Below are 12,451 nucleotides of genomic sequence, written 5' to 3'. Positions count from 1 at the left end.
CTGTTGATACTACATCACTTTAATCGCTATACAAGCATGTTATGGCTGCTGTCGTCTAAATGTGTATGTATTTTCATATGAGCTTTCCTAATAAAATTAATGGAATGACTTGTGCATGAAGTTATGTTACTGAAGTCTGCTGGATGATGTTTTTTATCAGAGGGGAGACTAATTTTTAAGTGATTCCTATATAATGGAAAAAAATGAACTTGATTATTTTCAAAACCCAACAGTATTACTAGAAACCCATTATTTTTAAAGAAAAACAGTTTACTACTTAGTTGGAAATTCCCCCAAATTAGCTTCTGTTGTAGAGTACAGAAATCACCGAAACCTTTTTTCCTGAAGAGTAGCCTGTGAAGTGTATATAAATAATTCATATGTTGGTTTTGGGTTTTAAATAATATTCCAGATTATTTACATAATATTCCAGATTATTTAAATAATATTCCAGATTATTATTATATACTGTTCACAGTATGTATGTAAGTGTGCCTGTCTATTGTCTGTTGACATTGAATGGGAATTACAGACTGTATTAGTAGTGTTGTACAGATAATCTGTGTTCTCTGGATAAATTATTTTTAAAGGAATTTTGTGTGTTTGTGTGGATTTTTTAGTTGCTTTTTTCCCCCCACTGTGTCTTTAAGGTCATCTGTATCTTAAATCCAGCATTCTCTATCACACAGTAGTGGTTGTAAAATAACCTCTTTAATGCACTTCTGGAAATGAACTGCATGTCTTTTTCCCAGGGTGCAAGTTGGTATGCCTTTATTTTCTGATTGTACTGGTTAAGTATGATTCTGTACTCCTGCAGATTTCCTGCTATTAAATGTTTGTTTGCAAGAGTATATTTGAAGTCTGAAATGCTTTCTTGAGTCTTACTACTATTTTCTTCTTTTGCAAGTCTAACAGCTGCATTGTTGTTGGGATAACCCATCTGTAAGAAGTAAAAGAACACCAGTTTAATCCCGTAGAGGTACTTTTGTATATATCTGTATCCATGCTCCCTTTAAGACGTGCCGAAATTTGCAGTAACAGGATGAAAAATAGGATGCTTATGTCCAGGGCTTGCCTGCAGTTCTGGAAAATTGGGAGGCAGAGGTGGGGAGTAACTAAGTCTTGCACGCTGTGTGAGAGAGGACCTGCAGACCGTGTGGGTGCTTCCTGAAGCATGCAGCGCTGGTGGCCAGTATGCAGCGCTGGTGGCCAGTATGCAACACTGGTGGCCAGTATGCAGCTTTACTCCAGCCCTAAGTCAGAGTAATGCAGCATCCTGGGTCCTCCCTTGTGGTTAGTTTTTTGCAAATAACAGTTATCAATGTCTATGATGATATTTGAGGGTTATCAGACCCAATTCCCATTGCATTTTCCCTATTTCACGGGGATCTTTTTTTTTTTTTCATGGTTTTATGATTCTGATTTAAAGAACGCTGATTTTCAGAGGTTTTGTATCAGGTTTTCAATATGAGGAAATCCAGAGGGCTGTTGGCGTTGCAGCACTGTACTTTTACGCGATGGCGTTGTGTCAGAGTGCCCAATTGAGGTGGTTCTGTGCACAGGCATAGCTTTCCAAATGACCTGTACTAAGAAATTTACCCACAGCGGTCTGTATTCTGGCCTCCAGCTGCTTCCCTCCCTGCATAGGAAAGCAGCCTTCTAAATTAAAAGCAACTGCTCCAAGTCCAGCCCTGGCTGCTGCAGTTTCTGAAGGGTTCAGCCAGCCCGAGCAGACGATTACAGCCTGCCGCGCTGCTCCGTGGGCAGCACGTGTGAGCAGAAAGACAGAGTTTGTATCACCGTGGAAGAGTTAAAATGAGGGAATCTGAGTTATCTTTTATTTTCACTATTTGCCTGCGCCAACCCAGGGGTGACAGTTTGTCTTTATTTCTCTGCACAAGCCGTGCAAACCACTGCTGTTAAGACCGACCTCTGAAAAAGTACGTGAACTTTTCCCAAAGTTTCAGTGAAGATTGTGCGATCACAGAGATGTTACTGACTGTAATTTGCAAACTCAGCACCAGCTTGCTTTTCCTTTTCACCCTGCAGCAATACTGTATGTTTAAGCGAACTTCTATTTGCAAGGTGTTCAATACCATTTCTTGAATTCAGGGCACAACAAATGAATGGGATCCTTCAAAAACAGTTGGGCATAAACAGTTTATAAATGATCGTATCGCTCAGAAAAACGAGGTCGGTGATAGTCCAGATAAGCAAACACCTAGTTTCGTTGGCCATTAGGTAATTGCGATGGTTAATTGTTCGTATTGTTGTCTATGGAGCTGCCTTTGTTGTGCAGTCTTGGTAGAGTGATCAAATACATCCTTCACTTGCTTCCCCACCGTTTTTATATAAATATATATCCCATCTAGCCTTGTAAAAGTATTTAGTAAAAATCAGGAGGAAGTCATTCACTGCTGAGTCAACTTGAACTTGGAAGCAATACACACTCTGTTGATGGGTTAAAAGTGCAACTCAAGGGAGAAGATGGAAGCTCCCCTAAAATACAACACAAATCAGGACCTAGCGTGGCTGAATCCTGCTAAACGCTGATCTGGGATACGTTCTTTGAATTGCAGAAGTACGCTAGATGGTTTGTAATGTGCGTATGTGACCACAGATAAGGACACATGTTGCACAACGGAGCGATAGCTTTAATGCTTTGCTTTATTCCCACGCTTTCTATTCTGAGAAGTGCCTTTGCTTTTTTCCCAGCAAGTTGACACATTCTTCACCAATACAGCACGCTACAAAGAGCATGGAGGTTTGCATCTGCCTTCCTGGATTGCAGAAGGTACCAACTTTAATTCGCTCTTCGACGTGCCGCAGAATGACACAATGAAGGTTTTTTGGGTTTTTTTTTTTCACTTGATCTGAGGTTATATAATTATGTTTTTGCCTCAGTGTAGCGAGGTGTTTAAATAGGTGCTCAACTTGATGCATGGTGGCGTTTAAATGGATTTCAGCCTTGCTGAATTTAGGTACTTACAGCACCGAAGCTCTTAGAATTCGTAAAATAAATACGTATGTTGAATATAATACGTATTACTTACAATAGGGGCGGGGGGGGGGAAGAAAATCTCTATTAACTGGCAACACAAAGCCATCCTCGGCGAAAGCAGTTGAAACATCTTTGTGGATTTAAATACAAATAGTCCTGGGTGACAATCCCTGTATCTGACAAGGCTGTATATAAAAAGGCTCCTCTGGCGAGCTGCCAGTGCCTAAACGTTGCTGAGGTTTCTGCTCTTATCTTAGCCGGGAGGGAAAAAATGTGACAGGAAAGCGTTTGAGGAGGAAGAGAGAGTTTAGGAGTGGTCTGAGGGCGATAGAATGAAATTAAAATAGAGATGCTTATGCCAGGAAAGCGTATGGAGTCACTGAATAACCTCTTCGGAGAAGTGGAAACTCCATTGGTTTGGCCATTTAACTCGGAAACAAAAAAAAGACTAAGAAATAATTTAACTTTTGTTAGACTCTAGGCTATTTCTCTCTTATGGAAGACATAGAAGATACTTTAAGCCATCTTTAAATCCCCTAAAAATTGAAATTACCTACAATGTTGCATTCATCTGAGTATAAAAGTATAATGGGTTTCTTCTTTTCTCAATTGCTGGCAGGCTGGTACAAATAAATTTTTTTCCTTGATTTTCCAATTTTACTTTTGAAATTACCAGCGTAAGGCTCTCAGAAGCTGAAAATTCACCGTTTATGGCAGAAAAGAAGCAGCTGCAGTAGCTGTGCACGATTCCCGTCTAGTACCAAGCCGATGCGCCTCTCTTCTACCTGGGGAAGGCTGCTCTGAGGGGAAAAAAAAAAAAAACCCAGATTATTTCAGAGTCTGTATCAGGTTGTAGCGATGCGAGCGGAGATGCAGTTAATTATCCAGCAAGGACCGCAGCGAAGCGGCTGTGTTCGTTTCCTACAAGCCCCCAAGAGCGGAGAAGCGGAGCTTTGTCCTGGGGACCTGGGCTGCATACAAATCACCTTCTGCACTGGAAACCGATGCTCCTCCCTTGGGCCATCTCATCGCTGATGCTTCCAGGCTACAGCTCATTGTCTTCCCCCCTTCCATTGTCTTAGGGGATGGAAGGAAGCGTGGTGAGACGTAGATCATTCTGTAAGTGCCCAGAAAGTTTAATTAATAGACCTGTAATTGATGAGAATCGTAGTATTTAAGCTGATGGGGGGATTTGCTTAGGTTGGAGAGAACGTAATACGAAGTAGTGTTTGGTGGTCACTGTACGTCTTTCCCTTACTGGAAAGAGAAACAAATTTTGCTGAAATCCATATAATTGACCAAATACTTAAAAAGAATACCCAGCAGTATGCCGTTATACATAATAATGCATGGCTTTGGTAAATCACTGTCTGTCATCAGTTTTTAAAAAGCATTATAAAAGCAGGAAAAGGAGGCGCGGGAGAGGTGATAGAACTTGTGCAGGGTTGCTCGCTGGGTCACCATCAGAAGAAGAACACTGCAGGTCCCGGTTTCATCTCCACATCTCAGGAAAGCGAACGCTGAGATGCTGTTAACACATCCAGACCTACGGTAACAGCCTAATACCACCAAGCCACAAAAATTCAGTGATTTACTGCTTGAAGCTGTTTTAATTACGTGAGTTCTTAGCTTGCCTCAACTGCAAAATAAAATGGATTGTTACAGACTACTTTTACCTTGGTTTTTTTTTTTTTTTTTTTTTTACACTGTTGAGCATTGCCTCCTTAGGAAACGATGAAACGTTGCTGCTGTTAACGAGTTTTCCTGATGTTTTGCTTTCTGAACAGTCAGAAAGCGCTCTGTCATTTTGGGCCTCCTTAACTTATGACTCAGTCAGAAACTGAGGATGGAGGTCATGAGAACTAACAAAGTGATTAATATCTGGAGCGCAACTAAGACTGGAAAAAACGCTGGCATTTTCACGTTCTGCATTTTCTTCCTTTACTTACAACAAATCCATTTGTTTTATATGAATTTACAGGGAAAAGTTCACCTGCGGGACATTTAGCCATTTTTCTGTGTTCATGAAGTAAGCCTAAACCATATTTTTTTTTTTATTTTTTAGTATATAACTGGAACACTTGACATTCCGTTCATCCGACATAACGAAATACTGTCAACTCTCAGTCTCCTTCGGGTGACCTCTCCGGATTAGGCTAGCAGATCCAAGCTGGCTGCGTGCAGTCATTCTGAGTCCAGATAACCTGAATTTAGTCTTCTGGAAAGATCCGTGCTGCTCCTGGGACAGGCTGGGGTAGCTCTGGAACATCTGCTGGGACTCATCCCTGCAGGGACAACCTTGGTGGATCCATCCCCGTTGATGAACCACCGCAGAGCTCTGACCTCGGTTCAGGTTACTGAGGATTTTTAGGACTCATTATTTATGTGGTTTGGGTTTGTTTTTTGCTTTTTTTCCATGGTATCTCAGCCCTCCCATTTTTATGGGGAATAGAGAATTGACTGTGGGTTAATCTGAAGTAAACGGCTACGGCGCTGCCGTAAGTACAAGCAGAATTTGGCCTTTGGACTTTCTGGACCTCTCAATGTGTATTTCCAAGTCTGAGCCTTCATCCTTAATTAAAATATGAAGTATTCTTGAAAATCATCTTATGACACCTGTAGAAACGCAGCCATGGCAGTTTCAGACACTTCATACGTAACTGGCTCAATTTTACATCTCTCTTCTGCTCTGTGCGCCGAAGGAAATGAAGCGTATACCATTTTCTTGAGTACGTACATATGCACGTACGTGAGTGTCAGTGCGTGTCTGTCCACCTTGCCCGTAGTAACTTTTGATCCCGTTAGCTAGTTTCATCCGCATTTGTAAAAAAAAAAAAAAAAAAAAAATATTTTAAAGATTTAAAAAAAAAACCACCCACCAAATTAATTAAGTTTAATGAATATAGCTGGTGAGCAGAGCTGAGATTTAAACGTTTGTACTCTCTGCGAGCTGTGATGTTAGCAGAGATTTCACTGGAGAGCGTGTATGAGAACAGAGTGCGTTCATAAACACACAAACTCAAAGAAAACATTCAGCTAAAATCTACGCCTTACTGATACATTTTATTTTAAAAAAAGATGTTTTGGTAGGTTTTTTTTTGCTCGCAGAATGATTTATTCTACAAATATAAGGGCCAGCTGTTGAACACCTCAGATGCAATAAAACTGAGACTCTGCTAGAGCAACACAGTTAAAACTGACGAATAAACCTCAAAAAGGTTATTTTATTCTGGTAAGCGCCGAGGCTGTCCTGCCTCTTCCCGTTGACCAGACTAATCCAAGTAAAAGACGCATTTCCAGATCAGTTTGCAGTGGTGGCTCTGACCCGCAAATTTCTGGCACTAACCTGGTCTGCGTCTTCCTCAGTTTTCTGTGCAAAGCTGAGGACGTTTATTTTTATTAGGTAATATTATGCAGAGATGACGCTACTTGCCTTCAGCTGGTTCTTGTTTCGGAAGGCATTAAAAAAAGAAAAAAAAAATATTGTTCTAGCTCTCTTTTACTGTTCAGCGTAATTGTTTTCAAGTACTTGAGATTTGTACCACTGTGAAGAACAATAGGAAATCGCAAGTGAGAAAATGTTCGCCGATGATCACAGGGAAGAAACATTTTTATCTATAGTTAAATGGAAATAACAGCGCTTGCAGATCTGGAAGTAGGTGTTGCGATTCAACGCACAACCATCCATCTGCCGTGTCTTCACCTCAGCAAACGTCCAGCTGTTTTCTGGCATTTTGAAAGCAAACTATAAAATAAGATTTTTCTGGCGGAGAGCAGAATAAGGAGGAGCCCTGCCCTCCTCTTCATCAAACCGCCTGTCCCCGGGGCGCCTGTTTTGCTTTGCAAAATCAGAAAGCGTGCAAGATGAAGCGTGGAAAACAAGTGCCTGCAGCAAAAATGAAACCCTGTGAGATGGAGACGGGAGCAAAAGCTCGCCCGGACGGGGCTTCGGTACGATTTTCCAGCGATCGCCTTACAGGCAGTTCTATAGATCAGATTTTATTTTTTTTTTTTTAACTTTCTCTCAGCAACACGCAGCCACGAGCAGACGCATTGCTTTTTAAGATGTTTTCTTTTCCGTTTCTAATCTGATCTAAGGACTTCTTTAAAAAAAAAAAAAAAATATAATTACTGCTTTTCTTGGAAATTTGCAGAGAGGGAAAAAAATAAATAAATAAAAAAAAGTTATAATGGCTCCTATATATGAACCATGGGCCAGGCCCAGGGCTGCGCTGGTTGGGTCGGCGGTTGTTCGGCTCCCCGACGCGTCACCGCGGGGACCAAACGCACCCCGAAGCGGCGGTGAGCGTGGCTTTCGGGCGTGGATTTTGGGATGACCTTATTGTTGGCACGGAAGCGTGGATGACTACAGCCCCACGCAGCCCCGCTGCTACGGGTGCCGCTTTTCGGGCTGAAAAGCTGGAAACCGCCAAATGACGTCAGGGCTGATGTCAAGCACTGCCAGATTTCTTTGCAGAACCCGCGGTCAGCCGTTAACGCCCAAAGTTTAGGGGTACGGGGGATGAGTTTAAACCACGCCGCGCTTGCAGCGGTTCCACGCAGAGGCGGTGCAGCGCGTCCCCGGCGCCGACGGAGAACGCGGACGGGTTTTTGTCCCCTCTCGCCGCCCGTACCCAGCCGCCGGGCCATGGCGGGACGGCCGGCGGCGCTTCCCACCGCGTCGACAAACGCCGAGAGGACTACAACTCCCAGGCGTGCCCTGCGCCGCCGCGCATGCGCGACGCGCTGTCCCCGCGCCATCTTGGCACCTACTCCTTCCATCTCCTCACTCGCGAAGGGTGGTGGCGGGGGGGCGTGGGGACTACAACTCCCGGCGTGCTTCGCGGCGTTCGCGCATGGGCAGTGTGTCCCGCCGCCATCTTGGTCCGGGGAAGCGCTGCCGCCGCCGCCGCCGCTAAACAAACCCGAGAGCGGCACCGGGGGGGAGGAGGGGCCCTGCCGCCGAGGAGCCTTTCGATGTGCCAGGCACGGCCGGGCAGGTGGGTCCCGCTCTCCGGCAGCGCCGCCGCGTCTCCCCGCCTTGCCCCGGGCGCTTCCCCTCTGGGAGAGAGGCAGCTCCCCCTCCCCGGACGGCGGGGACCCGCCGCCCCCTCACGGGCCCGGGCCCGCGGGCAGCGCCCCGTCCCCCGCCTGCAGGCCGCCGGCGCTGCCCCTCCTCCCGGCGAGAGGAAGCAGCAGCGGCCGCCGCCCGCCCGCCCGCTCTCCCTCCCTCCCTCCCTCCCTGCCTCCCTCCCTCCCTGCCTCCCTCCTGCCGACGGGGGCCCCCGCGGCGGCCGCCCCCGAGCCCGACGAGGATCCAGCGCCTCTGGCTCCCGCCGGTCCCCCGCGTCGAAAGTCGGGGAGTCCCCGGGTGGCGGCTGCCTCCGGGCGCCCTTGTGGGAGAGCCTCTCTCCTTCCAGCCCCGCTTTGGAAGGTGCGACGGCGTCGGGGCTTTTGTTCCCGGTGCCCCCCCCCCCCCGCTGTGCCATTCCCTGCCCGGGGAGCGCAACACGGCCGCGGGCTGGCACAAGCCGGCTCGCCCCGCTCCCCTCCGGCTCCTCTTTTTCCTTTATTATCCTTCTTGCAACGGGGAGATGCGCACTCGTTCCCCGCCACCCCACGAAATCTCGCCGAGATGCGATCGGACGAGGGGGTGTTCCCGTGTTTGGGTTTTTTTGGGGGCTGGTGTTGGTACGTGGAAAGCAGATTTTCATGGTGTTTTTGCCATTCTGTCATATAATAGGCTAATGCTAAATGCATTCCCCGGGGGGAAGGGGGGGGCGTGCGGTTAGCTGGAAGAGTTCTTATAATAGGTGCTCTGTGCATAAAGAGAGGGAGGAGACTTGAACATCAATTCGGAGAGCTTTCGGCGTGAAAAAAGGGTTTGAGAAGGAGATAGGAAACTCGGCGGAAAGGCTTGGATGATGGACTTGAGCAAGAGAGTGTAGGAAGTCCGTGCCCTTGTGAAACTGCTGAATTCCTGCATGGCAAAGCATGCCATTACAGAGGTTGGAGCAGGGATGGGAGCGAATGTGTCGGTGGAGTTGTGAGCAGGCTGAGGAGAGTTTACATTCATCGGCTAGGGAAATCGATAAATGATGGACTGGCACTTACTGCGTTTATATTCCTTTTTCAGCGAGGCTGAGCTCTGTGGGAGCGCAAACACAAGGGAAAGATGCCTGTGGTGTGGCCGACTCTCCTGGATCTCAGCAGAGATGAATGCAAGAGGATCCTTCGCAAACTGGGTACAGTAAGATGCAATTTGTGGGTCTGTATGTTTGCACTTTTAAGATTTGCCTGCCCGCTGCTTCCATGAAATACTTTAATACCTCTACAGGCAACTTACAAGTCATTTCCTGAATATTGCATGTGTCGTTGGTTTGACAGCCCTGGCTTAAAATGATGTTTGGCAGGCGCTCTCTGCCTGAGAAAAATGTGTGGAGCAGAATTGTTTTGGTTTGGTAGAATCTCTCATGGATGTCCTGGTCCATCTCTGCCTCGATGTTGCAGTGTTGCATTGCTGTTGTGTTTACGACTGTTAACATGCAATGGGATACTTTGTGAGAGAAGGATCTTCATTTGTTTTTCAGTTTTGTATTAGACGCCTTTCTGTACCCAAAAAGTCATGGAACCCTGGTTTAACTGGCACGGTGGGACTGAGTTCAAATAGTATAGGTAGTATACTAAAGACTTGAAACAGGAGAAAAAAATTGTGATGGTTTGTGATTTGCTGTTACACAAATTATCAGGGAAGTGTGAAAACAATGTTTCCTTTTAACTGTCATAGCAGCAGGCGCTTTTTGCATTGTTTCAAACGTATTTCAATATCTGAGACCCCCTAATCAATAGATACATATCGGGAGACTTTTTTTTGCACTCTGTCCTTGTAAATACATGCATACAAGGAGACATGCTTTTGTATTTTGGAAGGTAGTAAAAATACTTGCTCTTCCCTTGCATGCACTTTTGGCTACCACAGGAGAGAGAATCCTTTGTTAGTCCATTGATCTGATCTTGTGCAGTCATTTTTGAGTTCTCAGTCCTGAATTTCTTTTTATTTAGTTAAGTATTTTTTGCCAGTTAAATGATGTGTGGTATTAGAGGGGAAAAAACCCCTAAGATATCTTTTCGGACTTTCTTCTGAGGAGCATAATCTGAGAGATGATGTCAGGAAGAAAGTTGAGACTCGCTCTAACTTCCTGTGACAGTCAAGTTGCAGATTTTCTTGTTCTCATTTTACTTGAATGTTAAAAGACGATGTACTTCTTAACTGTGCCAAGGTTCTCATACCTTATGAAGCCATACACTTTATTTTCTGAGAGTTGAGAATTTATTTTCCCTTGTTTTGCCCTTTTTATTTCATTTCTTGGCAATCTGGGATTTGTGTTCTGTTGAAACAGACATTGATGCAGATGTTGCACACAACATTGCAACTAAGCTGTACATCCATTAAGGTGACAGCCCTGGGTCTTAAACAAGGCTCAAGAAATACAAAAACTAGGAGGAAGTGCAGGATGCTGAAAGATTGGGACTAGATTTGTGCTACTAAATTTTGTTAACGTAGCTCTGCTGGCTAGGAGTGTGGAAAAAAAAAAAAAAACCAAAAAAAACCCCAACTTCCAGCCCAGCTGACGGTGGTGTGCTGGCAGAACCCTGCTGGTGCAGCTGAGCCAAACAGAACTGCAGCTACACCTCCTTCAATGACATAACCTAGGCTGACAGGGGAAAAAAAAATAAATAAAAAAATGAAAAAAAAAAAAGTATCTTTTTTTTTTTGCTGGCATAAGCTGTGTCCCCACAAGGGGGCCCTGCCAGCATAACGGAGGATCAGAGCCTGTAGCAATCCTTTCTCCTCTAGGGTAGAGGAGCTCTCAGTTTAAATAGACGCAATGCAAGGCTGGAGGGGGAAGGAGCACGGGCAGTGGGAGCAAATAGATGTCTAACCGTCATATCCAGCAATATGCCTCTGCTTGATAGCGTTCTGCTTTTCCAGCTCTCAGCCCAACATCTTGTTTGGTTGACTGCTCAGCAGTTGTGGGGTACTCTGTAATGGGTGGAATGCGTCCTGAGGTATGCAGTACCTAGCGTTGTTCTGCGGCATTCGTGGCTTATAACTGAGTAAGGGGATGATGGTAGCATCTTACACTTGAAATAATGGTGTTTATTTGTGTAAACCTGTTTTGGCCCTTCGATGTGTTTCATGTTGGAAAAAGAGTGCACCAGTTAGTGATTGCTACATAGACAGAAGGGTGAGGAAGCTAGTTACAGCTATTCTGCAATCTTGACTGGCTTCCAAAAGGTTAGGATGTGCATTTTTAAAGCCCTAATATAAATGATCTCTATTAAAAATGCAGACAGAAAAAAAAAATAAAATCTATCCTTGCTAAATAATTATAAGGTTGTATCTGAGAATTACTTTATGTTGTTAACAGAGGAAAATAATTAGTATCTTAAATACTGTAACAAGGTTGTCTAAATAAATGTTGATATTAGTAATAACCATTCCATTAATTAGCAAATGTTTTGTAACTGAAGCCATAAATGCTTCTGTGGGTCACTCAGCATCCCTGTGCAGGCTGCATAGTTAACCAAAGTGACTCTGCTTTGTGTTTTGTCTGTTTAATCAGGACAGAAGAGCAGGACTTCTTTTCAGCACAATTAATTGATTTGATTTGTAAATTATTTCTTTGGACTCAAAGAATCACAGACTGGTTTGGGTTGGAAGGGACCTCAAAGCCCATCTAGTTCCAACCCCCTGCCATGGGCAGGGACACCCTCCACTAGCCCAGGTTGCCCAAAGCCCCATCCAACCTGGCCTTCAACACTGCCAGGGAGCCAGGGGCAGCCACAGCTTCTCGGGGCAACCTGTGCCAGGGCCTCAGCACCCTCACAGGGAAGGATTTCTGCCTCCCATCTCATCTCCATCTCCCCTCCTGCAGCTTCAGGCCATTCCCCTTGGCCTGTCACTCCCTGCCCTTGTCACCAGCCCCTCTCCAGCTTTCCTGGAGCCCCTGGAGGGACTGGAAGGGGCTCTAAGGTCTCCCCGCAGCCTTCTCTTCTCCAGGCTGAACAAGCCCAACTCTCTCAGCCTGTCTCCATAGCAGAGGTGCTCCAGCCCTCGCATCATCTCCGTGGCCTCCTCTGGACTCTCTCCAACAGCTCCACGTCCTTCTTGTCCTGGGGACCCCAGAGCTGGAGTAGAGGGGCAGAATCCCCTCCCTCGACCTGCTGGTCACGCTGCTGAACACGCAGCCCAGGACACGGTTGGCTTTCTGGGCTGCAAGCGCACCCTGCCAGCTCATGTTGAGCTTCTCATTAATCAATACCCCCAAGTCCTTCTCCTCAGGGCTGCTCTCCATCCATTCCCTGCCCAGCCTATAGTCGTGCTTGGGATTGCCCCGACCCACGTGCAGGACCTTGCACTTGGCCTTGTTGAACTTCACGTGGTCC

At 45.8% G+C, this 12,451-nt stretch overlaps 1 protein-coding gene and 1 long non-coding RNA gene across 25 annotated transcripts in view; both read left to right on the top strand.

Moving 5' to 3' along the window:
* The first annotated feature begins 443 nt into the window (after positions 1-443).
* LOC142599950 (uncharacterized) lies at positions 444-4,670 on the top strand. 5 transcript variants are annotated; one of them, XR_012833452.1, is made up of 3 exons: positions 444-979; positions 2,716-2,794; positions 3,678-4,670. It is a non-coding gene; the product is annotated as an uncharacterized LOC142599950 (long non-coding RNA). The 5 variants fall into 5 exon arrangements; XR_012833454.1 differs by adding an exon at positions 2,910-3,024 and having other exon boundaries at positions 444-2,794; XR_012833451.1 differs by having other exon boundaries at positions 444-2,794.
* Positions 4,671-7,847: 3,177 nt separating this feature from the next.
* The window catches only part of EMSY (EMSY transcriptional repressor, BRCA2 interacting), a 42,339-nt gene continuing 37,735 nt past the window's right edge, over positions 7,848-12,451 (top strand). For 13 of the 20 annotated variants that reach the window (XM_075742584.1, XM_075742583.1, XM_075742586.1 and 10 more), the window contains exons 1-2: positions 7,848-8,001; positions 9,138-9,246. In XM_075742584.1, coding sequence (XP_075598699.1) covers positions 9,177-9,246 — 70 coding nt within the window. In that variant the 5' untranslated portion in view covers positions 7,848-8,001; positions 9,138-9,176. Of the gene's footprint in view, positions 8,002-8,277; positions 8,436-8,610; positions 8,693-8,849; positions 9,010-9,137; positions 9,252-12,451 lie in introns of those variants that run through there. The other 7 variants (XM_075742582.1, XM_075742575.1, XM_075742569.1 and 4 more) reach the window with 6 other exon arrangements.

Source organism: Balearica regulorum, chromosome 1 (genome assembly GCF_011004875.1).
Source record: "Balearica regulorum gibbericeps isolate bBalReg1 chromosome 1, bBalReg1.pri, whole genome shotgun sequence".
In the NCBI taxonomy this organism is placed as follows: Eukaryota; Metazoa; Chordata; class Aves; order Gruiformes; family Gruidae; genus Balearica; species Balearica regulorum.
The sequence above is the reverse complement of the archived record's forward strand: the minus strand, read 5'-3'. Positions and strand labels throughout refer to the sequence as shown.